Here is a 17,719-nt window from a genome sequence, read left to right on the forward strand (position 1 = left end):
TGCTGACAACACCAAGTCAAGGGTTAAGATCCCCTTACCGGTCATCTTGAAAAAAAAAAAATAAATTCATAGAGCTTTTCTTTCCTCTTCTTTCCTGGAAGGACACTACTAAATCTATAGTGCAATGTTCTGTGTCCTTTCTTCTGGTGTGGCCTAGAATAACTGGTTCCTGAAACGTCAGTCTCTCTTTAGGAAACAGCGTGGTCCCAGCTCCCTCGGGAGCAGTGTCTCCAAGGCATGTGTGGGCCCCAAGGTGCAAGTTCCACTTGAGCCCAGCCCAGACAGGTTGGGATAAATGCTCTTATACTCCCCTGGGCACATGATAAAGTCTCTGCACGCTCCTGACACAGTCACTTTCTAAGCGGTGCTGAAATAAACAGCCATCTCCACTCACAATGGGAAAAGGCTTCTGGCTGGGTGTAATGTCAAACAATCTGACAAGCACATAAACGGATGTAAAAGGAACACAAAGCAGAAAATATTTAATGACAGGCAGCAGTTCCTTCCAATGCACAGAAGCACATTGCAAAATGATACTTATAAGTTATAAATGAAATGTAACTATTTCATTTTAGCACTCTATAATGAATTCATCACATTTGAATAATTTCCTTGTAAAAATAAATATATGTTTTTCAGATGCCTACTCTGCTCTAGGCAGGTCTAAAATGTATTTATAATCAAACAGCCTCTATCTTGCTTGTTCTGATTGACAGAACCATCTAATTTTTGGTTCAAATGAACTGTGGATCTTCTGGATACCAACCCCCTGGAAGTTTCAAAATAAAATTTCTGATTTCTTATGAGGGAGCTGGACTTTAAGAAAGGAAAACAACACTATTGGATTCCACTGTGGAAATAAAATGTAATTCATAATACGACTGCACTGGATGGGATCTGGTACAGGGATGCTGCTTCACGTTCAGGTGATGCGCCTGTGCCTGCCTCCCCCTTCAAGGCCTTCTGAGTATACGTGTCATAAGGGGAGTGGAAAGACACAGCTGCTCTACCTGCAGGAGTCAAAAGCTGCCAGAAGGCTAATAACAAGGCACCTCAAGTGAAACCTGAGCCTTAAAGATTTTTGAAACCTTGATGGTAGAACTTAGGAAAAACTAACCTCAAGGCAACACACAGTTTTCTATCTCAGGAGTCTTCGGTACTCCTTTGGGGGCAGATCATTGCTTTGTTCTGGAAGATTCACCCGAATGGGCCCTGGCAGCATTCTTGGATGGGGGTGCTTTGGCATTCTGGTGCAGACAAATTTTTGTTATGTGGCTCTGTTCTGGACATTACAGGGTATTAAGAATACCTGACTCTGGCCCAGCAAATGTCCCCAGTCACTGTGAGAACCAGATGTGCCCCCGCCCATTTCCAAGCACACCTTGTGGAGGTGGTCCCCATCTGTGAGAGAGCCACCGAGTGAGGCACACTGGTCCTTGTGCTCACACAGACCCCGGGGAGCGAAGGGCACTGTTCACCTGGGAGACTAAGTGATGTGTTTGGTAACCGCAGGACACATGGAGCCAGAACCATGTTCCTACAGACTTTAAAGTTCTCTGCTCTGTATGAAATAGGATGGGACTGTGCCTGAAAAGTAGCTTGTTCGCTCTGAGAGGTTTGTGTGTTGTTTTGAATGCTGTACTTGAAAGACACTAAATTGGGATGGAGTAGACTGTGGGGAGACTTGCAAACATTAATGTCCCCTCTCTGTGGTAAGGGGAAATGGTGAAAAGGAATTAGGCCAACCTTGGACAGGCAGTTCAACAGGAACCTGCTGATGCTCTGTCCGTAGCATTATTTAGTCTGAAATTCCCAACAGGTATGAAGGTCAGGTTGATATATTTTCATGGAGTTATATATAATCCTGTCAGGAACTATGGACAAGATGCACCCCTGTGGGCAGGGGTGGGGCTTCCCTTAAAGAATTGGGCCTTCCCATTGTCCATCACCCTGGGAGAGGCTGACTTTAGGAGAATACTAAGCATCCCAGAAGTGAGGTGGTGCCTCTCTGAGGCACCAACGAAGTTTCTGTGTCCCAGATGAAGTGGCTGAGTGGGTCCCTGACACATAGAAGGAACCAGCAGGTCCTATCAGTAATCCTGACACTGGGTCTGGCCTACCAATGTTGTGAGAGTCACCACTCGAGGCAGTTGTAAATTACTCTCTGACTTACCAGTCCTAACTCCTAGGATGTCAGTAGTAGCATCAGGAGTTGCGGCACGGGCTTACTCAATGAGTAGTGATGAGGGCCAGCCTGAGCTCAGGAGAGAAGCGCTGCCTCCACGCACAGAGAGCGGCAGGCAGCACGTGCAGGCCCCAGGAGCGAGGGCAGGGGCGGCTGGATGAGGAAGCAATGAGAGGGCCCGGGCACATGCACACAGCATCCTGCACAGCCGAGGGTTCAAAGTCATCATCAGGAGGGCACCGGTAGAAATCTGACCTGTTTACTATCCAGCACATGGCAGAGCCTGGACGTGTGACTCACAGGAATCGGCTCAGGCCAGAGGCCCAGATCACCCACCTCTCCTCTGCAAGCAACTGTCTGAACTGTTGGTCCCTGTTCCCTCTGCCTCTCAGGTGGTGTCCCATTTCTCCCAGCCTCCCCTGCACTCCTATGGCACTGAGACTCTGACACACCTCTACTCTGCGGCACCTCTCCCCTCTGGTGCACCCTGCACATTCACTGGCTTGACTCGTCATTTCTGCATCTGTGTTGTGGAGCTTGCGGCTGCAAAGCTCACTTCACCTACTGCCACTTCTTCTCCCTTCCACACCCCTGCACGGCCCGCACACCCAACCGCACGTAGGTGCTAGCGGAACACTTCTCGGATTGAGAGACCAGGGACTCTCAGTTACTGTCCTCTACTTGTCCTTCTTTCTTACTCCACACTGCCACACAAACACCAGGCTGCAACGTGGGGACATGTGAGTGAGAAAGTGTGAAAAAGGGAATGGCTCCTTAATGGGAAAATCAACTTTGACCAGCTAAAACTGGATAAAACCAATTCTGGCAAGTCCTAACCTATTCCAACTTGCTAGAAATACCTGGTTCTGGGTTTCAGTAATGATGCTCTCCCTGTGGCTCCAGGTGAAACAGCCTCGTGGCTCTAGGGTGGCTGCCCAGTGGCTCCAGGTGCTGGAGGCACAATGGCATTTAGATGGCATGAATGCTCTTTAAGTGTTCCTGTAGCCAGGTATGTCCATGATTCCAGGTAGTTTTGGCATCATGGTGGAGATTCTAGAGCTCTGCATTTCCATGGAATCAAACTAGTTCTGGCTGGTTCAAACTAGTTGTGAATGATTTAAACCAGATGAATGTGGTCTTTCCTGGATCAATTGTTTCTTTTAAGTCCTGATAAAACAGATTTAAACCAGCTCTAACTAGTTTAAACTGGGTTAGCCTTGCACTGACTCATTCAGATTAGCCAGGTTAGATTCCAAATGGCTCACTCTATTTGAAGCAAGCCAGTTCAATCCCGTTTGAACAGGATCAGTCAGTTCAAAAGCAATGCCACCTAGTTTGAACCAACTGTCACATGAGTGTTTAACTCACTGACTTCTGGTCATCAGTGGAGTCCAGGGATGCACCTCTCACATTTGAGGCATAATGCTCAAGATGACAAACTGCCCCATTATATCACCTTTTCGAAGTTTATGGTCATGTGTACTTTTTCTCCATTTAGAACAACCTAAGTAGACAGTGTGTAAATACAAGGCCTCCAGTGCACGTGGAGGTCTTTTTCACTCATGACTGTCAGCAGGTACATGTATCGGCACTGCCTGCGATACTGGGACTAGATACAGAGCTAGGGACCACTCAGGTGCCCATATCTGCCCACCGTCCCCCTCACCTTGATCCTGCTCACTGCTTCCTGGGCCTGCATCATGCGCACGTTTTTGGAGGGAGTCTTGTCCGAGAGCAGCTGGGTGGAGCCAAGATAATTGGCAGCAAAAATGATTCCATCAATCAAGTCTTCAGGGTCGCAAGGTCCAGGAACTGTAAGACACAGAGCCTCAGCAGTGAGTGAAGCCACCGTGGGGCAGGGCCCTCCAAACCCCCCAGGGCACACCACTCCTTCCCCCACGCATGCCCGCTGGCACAGGCGGGCCAGGTATGGAGACCCCTAAGCAGGTGAGTCAACCTGCTGGTTGGTCTCGGCATCTCTGTGTGTCTGCCTTCACCCACTCCTCATTTTCAAATAGAAGGCACAGTTTCTTAGAGTAATTTACTTCACCCAAGCCATCTACTGTGAGAGTGATGCAAATATTTACTTAAATATGAAATATAAAATTCAGTGACAAAGGAAGTCATTTCTCCGGCTAGACTGTGAACTCTTTGGGGACAAGGATCATGTCATTTTCATCCTTGACTCTCTTGTGTGAGTGTCTATCACTCAGTGGCTATCATCTAGATGTTTGCCAGATTAAATAAAGGTGACTGCAAAGTTGTCTTATTAGAAAACCTCATTTTATAGCAATTCTTATTGCTTGCCACCTATGCATATTTCCTTCCTCCATTTAATCCATAATAGAGGAAACAAATCTAATAAATCAGAAACATGGGGAAATTTGTTTCAGAATGTCTAGATTCCTATAATGGCCTCTGAGCCCAGTTCTGCTAGACAGATACCATTACCCCAAAGCCATGGTCCCATGCAGCCAATCTCGCTACCTTTCGGGCCATAATGTCCCCAGCCTGTGTCCAAACAAAGATCAATTCCAAGGAAAATCAAAATTTTCTGTTCTCATTGACTAGCTTTTAAATCAAAGCTGTTTTCAATATTTTAAATGGTGGTACCTAATTCTAACCACAATCATCTGTAAACCCTACCTAAAATTAAAACATGTCTGGATAATATATAACTTTATAACAGGTTCACTAAGAAAGGCATTTCAATCTTCAATTTAAAATATGTATTTTCTTTGACTTGAATGCTATATTTGAGGATACCAACATATACATTTTAACCCACTGTTAAAACCTCAGGGTCTTAAATTAGATAACTTGAAATGGAAATAGTTTGCTTTCTTCCTCTTGGAGCTAATCTGAAATGGTTTTTATTTTTATGCTTAAATAAGTTCATCTTAAGCTAATACAGCTGCTTCCCATGATAAGCTATTTATCAGGGTACAGACTTAAAATAATCTATTTATTTTTATAAAACTAAGGTGGTGGTAGAAAGAAATTAAAAGTGTTTTGGGAAGGGTCTTCACAAAGCATCTGGGTAAGTAATTAAATAAGGAAGCCTGTTATTTGTCTTTTTCTTGATCTTAATAAGAAAGACTCCTGCACAAACACTGTAAGCCAAACCTGCTTCCACTACATACCAGTAATTTATTCTCTTCTCAACAGCCACATGGGTCCCACCCTGAAACTTTGATAGATGTGAGAAGGATTCAGGTTATTTACAATATACAGTTTTAGTTGTATAGCAGGGAAGTATATAAAATAATACATGGACAGATTTGAACCCACACTACACTTTATATAAAGATTGTCAGTCTTCTATGATAAGTTCCTAAATGATAGATTTACAATGTTACTTAAACATTATCATTCTTGCTAACCAGATATTAAGAAAAAAGATCTAATTTGGGATAGTAATTTTTAAAAGCTTTCCTCTACTTTAAAAAAATGATAAATGTTAAAAGAAAATAAATAATCATCTTCTCTATGTGATTTCCAATATTATATATTCATCTCTGATTTAGCTCTGGCCATTGAAAAGGGTCCCTTTCAACTGCTATAAGTGTGGGTATGAAGATATGTTTGAAACCTACCCAGATAATATTTAAATGATCACATGAATGCCAAGCAGCCAAGAGACACAAATACTGATCCTAAACAAATTTTTAATTTGAGATATGATCTTATGCTATTTATCCTTCAAGGGCATTGGCTATGACTGAACATCATCGCCAGCCACTGTATCACACCCAGAAAAAAAAAAAAAACAACTCTACTTTCATAAATGCACTTTAAGTTCAGTGCTAGTATATTTTTTTAAAGTTTTTTTTTAAAAATGAAGGTATAGGGGCCGGCCCGGTGGCGCACTGGATAGTGCGCCGCTTGGGAAGCGCGGCGGCGCTCCCGCCCGAGGGTTCGGATCCCATATACAGACCGGTTCCCACTCACTGGCTGAGCGAGGCGCGGGAGCAACGCCGAGGTTTGCAATCCCGTTGCCGGTCCCTGGTCCGGTACGGGGGCAACACTGAGGGTTGCGATCCGTTGCCGGACACGGAAAAAAGACAAAAAAAATAAATAAATAAAAATGAAGGTATAGTGATCCTATGCCAAAGAACTGAGGGTTAATTCTGAGCTTTGGGAACGTGTTTTTGGGTTGCTCAGGGGACAAACAAGCACATACTACGTCCTCACGCTCAGGTCGATGCTGAGCCTGAAAATCTCTAGCCCTGGAGGGATGAATATGAAGAAGAAGGGAGTTTCCAAACTTCTGAAAACTTCCCAGGGTGCTCTCATGGAATTTCAGAGCCTCACAAAATTGATACAAATAATTTACAAGTTACTAAAGAAAGAAATCTGAGTAAATAAACCACAACTATGAGCTCGTCCTGGGCTTCAGGACCAAGAGTTCATGAATGTTTATGCAACCTGGTAATTCATTCCCAGGCAGGGAAACATACCAACTGTTCACTCACAGGATCCAAAAGGCCAGACGGGCCTCAAAGAGATGTCTGGGCATTCTCTGGCCTCCAGAAAAGTCTCCTTCAAGGACATGGCCATCTACCTTGATAGGGCATCAGTGCCACCTTTGACCAGAGGTGCCTCTGTGTGATTGAGAAATAGGCGCCCCATTTGGGTGGCACAACCTCAAGCTGGGTTGCATAGCGTGGTCTGAGTTTTGGCCCCACTAGGCCTCTTGAGTGGCTGCCCTTGTGCAGTGAATAACCTGCACAACCATGTGTGGCAGCCCTGCAGAGAACACAGTCCCAAGGAGGATTGTGGAGCCAGCCTACTGGTTCATAGCCTGGCTCTGCTTTGCTAACTACGTGATCTTTGGGCAAGTTACCCTCTCAACGCCTCAGTTCTCTCATGAGTTACATGGGGAAAATAATTAAACCCACTTTCCAAGAATGATGTGAGGATTCAATTAGTCATTCTGTGGAAAGTGCTTAGAACAAACAGTACCTGGCCTTTCGTAGAGGACCAAAATTTCTCCCTTAGTTCAAGTTCACTCCTGCCTGAATTGTCCTTGATGGATGTAAGAGATGCACTGGGCTAGAAGTCAGGAGACTTGGGTTTCAGATCCAAGGTGGCCACTGCTAAGCTGTATGACACAGTAAGGCCCACAGCCTCCTCCAGCCCTCAGGGCCTCGATCCACATAATGAGCAAAAGCTGGGGAGAATTTTTGAGAGGTTTCCAGCTGTTGTACTTTTAATCTAAGATCCTAAGACTGTTAACACTGTGAATAAGTGACATTGTGGCCTTTCTTTCCATTATATCTCTGTGCTTCAAATGCCCAGAATGCTAAAACATTCATGAATGACTCAGTGCTCAGTATTTTCTTTTTATCTCTTACCTTCAACGTAGGTTGGGAATGAAGCCAAGCTTTTTCTTGACTGTAATTAAGACAAAGAGGTTTCAAAAAGGGCAAAGCATGATGAAATATGCATTAACACAACCATCCATGCAACATGAAAAATAAATATATCACCAGCGGCAGTTTCTTAACCAGTTATTGACCATTTTTGCTTAGAGAAAGTGAAGTGTGGACAAACATATGCATTTATTATTAAAGGCTACCTAAAACCCAGAGCAGTCTATTCATATTTTGGATAACTTGAAAATCCAACATTTCACAATCAGAGAGATATCTGTTGGCTAAAAAAAAAAAAATTCCACAGACCAAAGTCTATAATCAGCAATAGCAATAAAAAGGGCACAAATAAAAATTTGTATTCATAAGAATCTGTGTTTCCATGTGAAGAACTGCTGATCGGTAAAAGCACCAACAACATGATTATATGTTGAAATCGAGAGTTCCTTTAGAGAATTTTATTTTAGGTCTCTGCTGCAGTGTGGATCTCTCATTGCTCTAAAAATATGTGCTCTCTTCCTTTCATCTCTTACCAATTTATTTTAGTTGAAAAATTCCATTATATAAATCATTATTGTACATTACCTTAAAATAAGAACACAACAAAGGAGTAAATTAAAACCCCTGGAATTTCTCACATTAAGTAACACCTCACAGCATAGGTCAGTCTTCTCATAGCACTGCTGGAAGTGGATACAATGAGCTAGAAACCTTCTAGAACTTGAGTAGATAGCAGCTTAAATGTCAGCTCTCAAGGAGCAAAACTTACTATAGGCTCCTTTCAGAAGCAATGTCCCAGACATAACCCTGAGTGAGATAAGACTAGGAAATTCATTCCTGCTGCAGCTAAGAATAGAATTTGTAGCTGATACATTTGGGGCAGGGTGATATAAACATTGCAAGGGAGTCGAGAGCAAATGATAAAGACAAGTGTCCCTAAATGGGCAAAAGGCAGGGTCTGCATAGCTGAGGTCTTCATTGCTGAGAACCTACTAGGTACTAGGTGATCATTTAAATACGTGCCTTTTAGATAAAGGGTATCTAGCACAGCACGGCTACCCAGCAGGTTGACTTGAATAGATGGCATATTCTGGGGTGCATGGTGGGCTAGAAGAGGGATGGGCTCTGGGTCATGGTTGGGATGTCACAGGAAGCAACTCGAAATCCTAGCACCGCATATGCAGTGCTCTTTACTTGGAAGATGAAAATGGCAAAGGGATGTTTACTTAGTTAATACTTGCACAACATTCTAAAAATAGTAGTATTGATTATTTGTGAAAAATTGGGGGCAGTTAAAGAAATCCGGTTTTAAGACTAACTCAATTCAGAACAATGGCAAGAATTCAACAGTAATCACACAATACACCTCACAGGGCAACCTGTCCGTAAACCTGTTGCAGATGTGCTCACTGGGATGAAATGGCTCTTCACACTAATGAAGGTGGGTTTCTTGTGCACCAGGAATGAAGGGTTACTGGCTGCTAATGCATTTATGGAAAAATGTGCTCCAAGTTAAAGCGAGGGTATGTGAACAGGGGAGAGAGAACTCCAATGTCAGCAGTGCAATGCATTAATTTTACTTTCCACTAACCCAGTGAGAAGACAGGCCCAGTTGAGTGTCAACAGCCAAGTCTGTCTAATTCTGGTTGGTTTTTAAAAAACCCCATAACTTCATGGTATGCAGATGGAAACCAGCTTCTTCATAAGGGCCAAAGACTTTTAAATCATTATTTCTCAACCATCTTCCTGCCCTTGTCCCCAGAAGCTAGAGCTCTGGGGTGATGAGAGTTCACTTTGTTTAATCAAAATGGCTTAGCCTCCAGGTACATCCAAGAAGCCAATTCAGATTTTCTTGGGATATTAGGATATTTTACTGAATGTTAATCTCAAAGGTAGAGTCCAGATTTTAGCAGAAGCTACAAAAGGATTACTTGGGTCTATAGCTCTAGAAGCCGCCATTTTCTTTAGAGCTACAACAGAGGACATTTAGTACATTCACTTATTCTCTATTCATGAGCTCATGACTAGCTTTCTTTAGTCTCTGGGGTAGTAAATTTTTTTTAAAAAAGAGTTTTGTGAAATTAAAGAATCTCTAATTATTGCACACAAAGAGGATTTTCATCATTATTTCTAAAGATATGCAGAGACATGCGCCAAGTCCTGTAGGAACTGAGAAACCAACACATTTGCCTTGCTTATTATATCTGACGCATAATCTAATGCTGAATATGCAGATGTCTGATTAGGCCTTTGTTTTTTCACATGTGGACTGAGATGAACATCAGTTGACCCTTAATATTCACGAATTAATAAAGTCACATTCAAGAAGCTAAAGGCTGAGATCTTTGGGCTTTTTCCTGGGGGTCTCCATATGTAGAGCATGGAGGACAGACAATTGGAATAATGATATACAAGCCACCTTGTCCGTCAGTCTGTGACCCACAAGCACATTCCATGCCAGGGCAGCAGATCCTGGAGTTTACAGCATGAGCCCACAGGAGCTCTGGATTCAAATCCTGGCTGACCACTTGTGAGCTCTGTGACCTCCATTAAATGACTCAATCTCTCAGCTTTCCCAGCTAACAAATGAGGACAACGGTGCCTCACAGAATTTAAGGAAGGATTAAATGAGATACTATCTGTGAGTTGCTCCACCTGGTGCCTGAGACACTGTAAAGGCTCAAGAAATGATAATGCTCATTACTGCTGTCATCAGTGCAGCTGTCACTCTTTTCTTACTATCTTTTCTCACCCATCCATGTGCTATGAATAAAATCTGAAGCAAACCGTGGGATGGTGGGACCAGCAGAAACTGTGACCCTGTCCCTTCCTGTTCCAGAGGCCTAATGTCTGAGGATCAAGACCAGAGGAGAACAAAGTATATTTCCAGTCTAAATTCTAATGCTGGCATCATTCCAGAGAAGGTCACTGTTTGTTTGGCTTAATATAAATGGATTAAGTAAAAAAAAAAAAAAAAAAAAAAAACCCAACTTCTCCCCTCCATGAATATTTAATGGCAAATGTAGGTGTATTCAATGATACTTTAAGGGTAAATTTTACGTAAGACTCCCTTTAGAAGTGATCTGCCAGTCAGGTTAAAACAGAGATTGTTTTCTTCTACGGCATTTTACATAAAATCATCAGAAAGAGGAGGAGACATGACACCACCATTCATCGTGCAGTTTATCTCTAGCACACCTCCTCAGTATTGATTAGAGAACGTCTATATTTAGAGTGAGCTGAGCCCACACACGGATTCTGGAGCTGGCCAGTATTTACCTGATGCTGGTTCATCAATAGGTGTGGGTGACAGCTGGTGTAAAAGGACATCGGGTGCTGGGGAGGACAGTGGCTCCCCTCAGGAGAAAACACCTGCCCTTTTCCAGCCCCAGAAACCTCAGTAGGAGCAAGCAGCCTCTCGTCAGTTCAATACTCTGCTGTATTCAGCTCAGTGACTCCTCCACAAGTGGAGTGACCATATAATTTGTTGTCCAAAAGGGACACGTCAGAGCTTTCCAGTAGCCCCTAACCATATGTAGCTATTTAAGTTAATTAAACTGGAATGAAATTAAATTCAGCTCCTCAGTCCCACTGGCCACATTTCAAGGGCTCAGTAGGCATGTGAGGCTAGGGACGACCCTGTCAGACAGTACAGATGTAGAACGTTTCTTTTTTTTTTTTTTGGACTGAACCCTGGACCTTGGTGTCATCAGCACCACACTCTAACCAACTGAGCTGAGCAGCCAGCCCAGAAGCAGAACATTTCCATCATCAGGGAAAGTTCTACTGGAGAGCAACACTATAGAAAGTGAGAAGGGGAGCTCCCAGGTGGGCTGCTTGGACAGTAAGTGTGAGCTGGAACCACCCCAGGTAAACCAGGATGTGTGGTCACCCTGCTTTTATAAAAGATATTTCACTTGGGCCTGAAATGTGGGAATTTAAGAAACCGACCCATTTCCCAAGCCACACATCAACTGCAATTCCATGGTATCAGAAGACACCTAACGTCATGAGCAAGGATGCTATGTGGAATTTTTGATGCCCAATGTCCACTGCTGTCCAAGAGAACTTTCTGCAATGATGCAGATGTTCTGCAATATGTCCTGTCCACGTCAGTAGCTGCCAGTCACTGGTGGCTACATAGCACTTGAAATGTGGCTGGTGTACCGGAGGAAGTAAATGTCTCATTTTATTAATTAGACACCTGTGGCTAGTGGCTACCAAATTGGATGGCTTGGCTCTAATAGATGAGTTACACAGTGGAGAGAGAAATCAAATTTTTCTCCCCAGGGAAATTTGGGTCGGGAGCTCTGTAGGGGGCTGGGGAAAGCACAGAGTAGGATTAGAATAAAACAAAGTAGGCTGATGGCTTTGGAAACAAAACAGCGCCCTACCTCTTTATTTGTGGAGGCTTCCGCGGGGTCACTGGGATGGAGGGGTGTGCTCGACGACTCTGCACCCAAGGGTGAGGAACTGCCAGGAGACGGAGACTAGAACACAGCAAGAGGATAAAGAGCAGTGAGAATCCCAGCAACTCAGGGGACAGCCGGCCTGGGGGAAAGGGACAGCAGAGAGGAGCAGAGGGCCACAGCCGAATGGGCATTTCCATGGGGAGAAAACCTTGAAAAGGAACTGCCAACCAGACATAACAAGCCTGTGGTTTCCAAGCTTTGTTTTCTATTCCTGCCCATGTTTTCAAAGGAGGTTTTATAGCTCTGGGTCCTTTATTTCCCCTTAGACAAACTGTTGAAAGAAAATTTAGAAAAAGTTGAATATTCTAAATGAATAGAGCTAAGGGTATTACAAAAATATATTTAAAATCTTTTTTTCTTATTGAAGGACACAAACACTTAGAGTACCAAATGTCTTAGAAAATTACCGGCTTAAGATTATCTGAATGAAAGACTAAAAACTAAAACGTGTATTTTTAAAGAGGCAGCTGGGATGGATTTTGATGACTGGAAACCACACCGTCTGTATGTTCCTAGTCAGCTCAGAGTTTGAATATTTTGTCTGATGTAATCCACAGGCCACTGAAAATTCAGAGAAACTTCAGCATTGCCCCATCCAAACGTTACCTGGGATGCTCTTTGAACAGTTGAAAAATCCTTAGTCAAATGAAAATAAGGCTTAGAAAATAGATTTGGGGGTGTGGTCCCCGTCAGGTGTGGTACCGCCTCAGTGGTTGGGGCGCAGGCTCTGCACACGGAGCTCCCAGGTCAGTGCACCAGCACGGCAGGTGCACCAGAAATATCTGCTGAATGAACGAGCAAATAAAGCAAGCAAGCACAGGGAGGGGACTCGAACAGGCTTCGAGAACACTCCCCAGTCGATAAACATTTCCGTGTGTTCCTGAAATTGTGGGAGATGAAGGGCATCTTCAGGTAGGCCACAGGGAGGCTTAAGACTTCTGCAGCGATGGTTCTTGAGAGCAAGGAGGCATCGCTTCCCAGTTTGTCCATTTACCAGGGGGCATAAAGCACAGGAGAAACTACACCAGGAGGTATTCTCTCAAGAAGTGTGGGGATGCGAGTGAGGGGAGGCAAATCCTGAGCAAAGGAAGCAAAACAACACTCGTGTTTGCTTGAACCTGAGTCTGATCTCGAGACTGTTCCCCTTGGGGAAGCTGAGGCACAGAGACATCCGTAAAGTATCTGCACGGAGAGGAAGAATGTTTCACAAAGCAATAGTGCCGGGGGCTGGGAGCACCTTAATATAAAAGGGGGAACCTCAGGGAGCACTGTGTGAAGTAAAAAAAAAAAAAATAAGTCTTTTCCAAAAAGTTGGAACTATAGGAAATATGGGGGGCACCAAACAAACAGAAAGATAATGCAGTTAAATTCATTATTATTCAGATTAAGAAGCTGTACGATCCCAGCCCATTGCTGAAGCTTGGATGTATTTCCCTTAAGCCCATATACCTGCTTCTAGGCAGGGAGGATGGCTAACGAGCCTCTTAAATGTTCACATGCAGAAATCACACCCACTGCGGTAAAGCCAAGAGGGCAGGCACAGACATAAAGTACCCAACCCCCACAGCCCCTGGCCACAATAAAGTAGCCCTGCATGCTTTTAAAAAGAAGCACGTGGAAATTTTCATTCAGCACCCAAGAGAGTTGGTGGGTACTTGCTGAAACAGCTCTATGTTTGGCCTACTCAAAATTAATGTAGTAAAGTCTTCGTAAGAATTTAATGCCTTTAAATCGCCCAGTTTTTCGAATTGGAAGGGCTTCCGTAGATATTTACGGCTCTATTTTTTTCCCCAAGTCATTTTCTCTGTCACAAAGATTTTAAGGGTCTAGCCCCTGGGGAAGCTAATGCAGCTTGATTTTATTTTATTACTTGGTTCGAGGGCTGTGTAACACTTTCATTAAAAAAAGAAAAAAAAAAAATCCTCCAGAGAATCTCACATCTCCTACTTATTTTCTGCTCCGAATCTTCTAAAAATGGATTCTTTACATCTCGCAGGCACCAGGTCATTTTAGGGTGATGTGAGAAGCCAGGTTATCCAGACAGTGGGCAGGAATGTGGAAGAGGGAACTTGGATCCCCACAGTAAAGTGAAATGACTAGGGCTGGGGCCCGCCATGGAACCTGGGGAAGAGGCACAAATGACCCTTGGGGCCCTGCCCTCAGAGGCTCTCGTGGGACTCACACCAACCTTATCAGGTATCATTTACCCTCAGATACCTGGTACTCTAGCCTTCTGCATATGCACAAGCTCACTGGAGTTTCCTTCCATTTGCATGGGCAAATAATGACCTCCATCTAGAGAGTTCTCCCTTATTTTCTCCTATGTTCAATGCTCAATTTGAAAGCACTCATCTCACTGAAGCTTTCTCAGACTATGTTCACAGTATCCTTCTCCCCGGAAGGCACCCGCCGTGTTTCATAATTATCTCTTCGTGTGTGTGTGTGTGTCCCTCTGCCCCTAAGAGCTCTAAGGCAGTAGGGATCCTGTCTCATTCAACTTTGTCATCCAAGTGCCTAGCCCTGGGTCTTGTAAACAGTAGGCTCTCAGTAAATGTCTACTGAATAAAGGATTTCAGTGTAGTTTTTAGCTTTACAATGTTTTCCAACTTGCTTGGGAAGCAAATATGTTACAGATTCACACACCTCTTCCTCTGATTATATTTAGTAGTCAGTGATAAGCCTGCTTCTGATAGAGCATCCCTGTGCTGCTATGTTTAGAACGTTCAACCTGAATTTTGAATTAGAGAAATGGTCTTTGCCTGTGAAGATTCTAACCAGGGCCAGAGTGAAGCTCTTTTGAAACAGAAAGATGTCCCCAAACGAGGGAGGACCCCATCTGGTAGAAGCCTACAAACCAGCACACACCACTGTTGACAAAGTGAAGGGTAGACAAACACCTTCAGAACAGACACAGTCCCTGAAGCCTAAACAAAGGGGTTAGTACTCAGCTCAGCTCAAATGTCTGCTTTAAAGTTCTTTGCCTCTGACCTCTAGCTTTTACCTTGATGTACTCTTAAAAGTAGAGGGGGAAAAATAGAAATTAGATAATACTTTTTACTTTCAAAAACGTATTGGAGGCGAAAATTTAGCCAATGAAATATGATAGAAAGAGTAAGAATTATTATAACACATTTCTCCATCTGGAGTCCCATGCCTTCTGGGCTACTGGACCAATTTTAAGCAAACGAGTCCAAGGGTGGGAAGCAAATGTGGGGTCAGGAATTCACAAAGGTGAGTGCCATACAAGGACATCTATCTAGGATGTGGTGTTCAAAAATCACTCATCAATAACTCCCCGTTGTACATAATTACATGAAGTCTCAAGTTCAAAAACATCTTCTGCAGACTGTGTTCTAGCAGATTCTCTACAACTATGATCCAAATCTTACCACTACAGATCTGGGATTCCACAAAGCAGAGCTTTTAGCATGCCAAGACCAGAAACATATTGTCTTGTCCAATGGCACGGGAGCCAGAGGTGGCCCAGGGAGGCGAAAGCATCCCAAGGGAAAGTGCTCATTCATTTTAATTCTGAGTGAACGTCTCCTAGGGCAAACACTGCACTGCTGGTGGTAGAGGTAAGGCAGACAAATAGCTCCAGGAACTTTCAGGCTGTGCTGGTAGGGGAGAAAAGCAGCACACAAGTCAGTATTCATTTCTTCCTTCAACAGACATCTCAGTGCCTACCTGTGTTCCTACCTGTGGGCCAGGAAACAAAGAGGAAGGAGACATCTCCAGTGAATGGGAGGAGGCAGAGATATAAAGGCAGGACTGTGGCAGGTGGCTAGGATATTAATCTGTACAGTGGAGACACAGAGTTGGGAATGATCAGCTCTGCAGGAGGGGAGGGGTTCTTATCAGGCAATGCTTCACGTGTGCAATTTCTGACATGTCCATTGGAATATGAGGGTTCAGGGTCGTGCTATTACAGTGACCAATATAGAAAGAGAATCATGTGCATATGTACTATTCTACTGTTAATTTACAGCACAGCTCACACATCACCTTGATGTACCACTGATTAGGACACTTAGTGAAAGACCCCAGCCAGCACTAGCCAACCTTGAGGAATCTCAGTACATGTTGGTCCCTGTCTTCCAAGGAAACTCAGTGACAAATATTCACTGTAACAACGGGTAGGAGAAAATAACTCTTTATAAAATTATAGTTTTGCCGAATCCATCTGGGACAGAGTTAATTAGTAATTTCACATATGTGAAACAACTCATAGAACTGAGAATAAGGTGGTGTTTTTTTTTATGTGACCAAACAGCCAATATACTACATGAGACTGCTGCACTAAGAGCTCATGAACCTTCTTAACCAGAAACCTCTTACTAAAGTACCTGTTTACTTTCATTTTAAACACAGTTTTAACAAGCTCTGAGCAAGTCATTCCTCAACTTGAAAATATTTAGTTGTTCCTTTTTGCTTATAGAATAACTTCTAGGCTCCTTACTGTGGCACTTAAGGCACTCCAAGGTTTGGCCTTAATTCCTTTACTGCTTTTTCCCCTTCTAGCTCTTACTCTCGATCGTCAAGTCAAACTGAACTATAGTACTTTCTATTCCCAGCATATAACCTGCATGTTTCTGCTCAATGTCTTTTTTATGACTTTGTCCAAATTCCACACATCCATGAGCCTCCAAAGGTCCATTTCAAATACCTTTTTTGTGCAGTCTTCCCAATTCTCTTAAGTGAAAGGAATCCCTCTCCTGTAAGGATTGTTTGCATGCCTTATATCCATGCCATTTTTATGATGCACCACTTTTTCCTGTGTATTTTATAAATATATAATAATACTATAGGATAATAGCTATATTCTAATTACACTATTTTAATAAACACCACAAAGGCAGAATACGATTAATTTACATTTCCTTTGCAAGTGCCAAATACAGAGCCCCACAAAAAATACAACAGAAATTCAATAAATGTGCTGAATAAATAAAGGATGCATAGACATCTATCTTGTTGCATCAGAGGAAAAGGAAATGAAAAACAGATTTACATACAGAGTAGGTTCTGAACACACGCAGCACTGCACTTGTGCTCACGTGGTTGGTTACTGGTACCCACATGTAGCTAAGGGTTCTTGATCAAGATCTGTCTCCCCTCTTTAGCGGATATCACTTGAAAATCGTGCATCCCTATATGATTAGCATAGTACCATGGATACAGTAGTGGGAACAAGTGTTCTCAAACATGGCATTTCATATAGACTGTAGTTGAACACTTGGTCATTCAATTCCTGTCCAACCTGAACATCCTGGTCCCACATCCCTTTTCTACATGGAATTTTCAAGATGTGGTTAGCTAGGGCAGGCCATGGCACATGCTCTAGTTCTTCTGGTAAATTTCCGTTTTGTGACTATGTGGGGCTTCTCACTTTCTAGTGTCCTCAAATAGCTTTTTCACTTATGCTTATTGCTTTATGTAGCTTTATCTTTTTTCTCAAATTAATGTATATTGTTTCCCTCACTGATCTATTTTAAATTAACCTTGTTCCACGTTAAAATTAAAAAAAAAAAAACACCAAGAAACTCAAGTATATGATTAGTTTTTTTCTTGCCCCAAGATATGTTTGTGCTTGGAAAAATCGAAACTGGTTAAGAAATCCATAATGATTCACTCTCGATTCAAACTATATTATCAATGCACATTTGTAATACCTTAATGTAGTAAAA

At 43.1% G+C, this 17,719-nt stretch overlaps 1 protein-coding gene across 1 annotated transcript in view; it reads right to left on the bottom strand.

The window, feature by feature from the left end:
* LOC103586021 (amyloid beta A4 precursor protein-binding family A member 1-like) overlaps positions 1–17,719 on the bottom strand; it is a 49,600-nt gene that overhangs the window by 14,346 nt on the left and 17,535 nt on the right. Inside the window, exons 3-5 of the mRNA XM_008567141.1 lie at positions 11,955–12,050; positions 7,543–7,582; positions 3,852–3,997 (exon numbers count right to left, since the gene is read on the bottom strand). Coding sequence (XP_008565363.1) covers positions 3,852–3,997; positions 7,543–7,582; positions 11,955–12,050 — 282 coding nt within the window. The remainder of the gene's footprint in view (positions 1–3,851; positions 3,998–7,542; positions 7,583–11,954; positions 12,051–17,719) is intronic.

This window comes from Galeopterus variegatus, unplaced genomic scaffold (assembly GCF_000696425.1).
Source record: "Galeopterus variegatus unplaced genomic scaffold, G_variegatus-3.0.2 Scaffold296, whole genome shotgun sequence".
In the NCBI taxonomy this organism is placed as follows: Eukaryota; Metazoa; Chordata; class Mammalia; order Dermoptera; family Cynocephalidae; genus Galeopterus; species Galeopterus variegatus.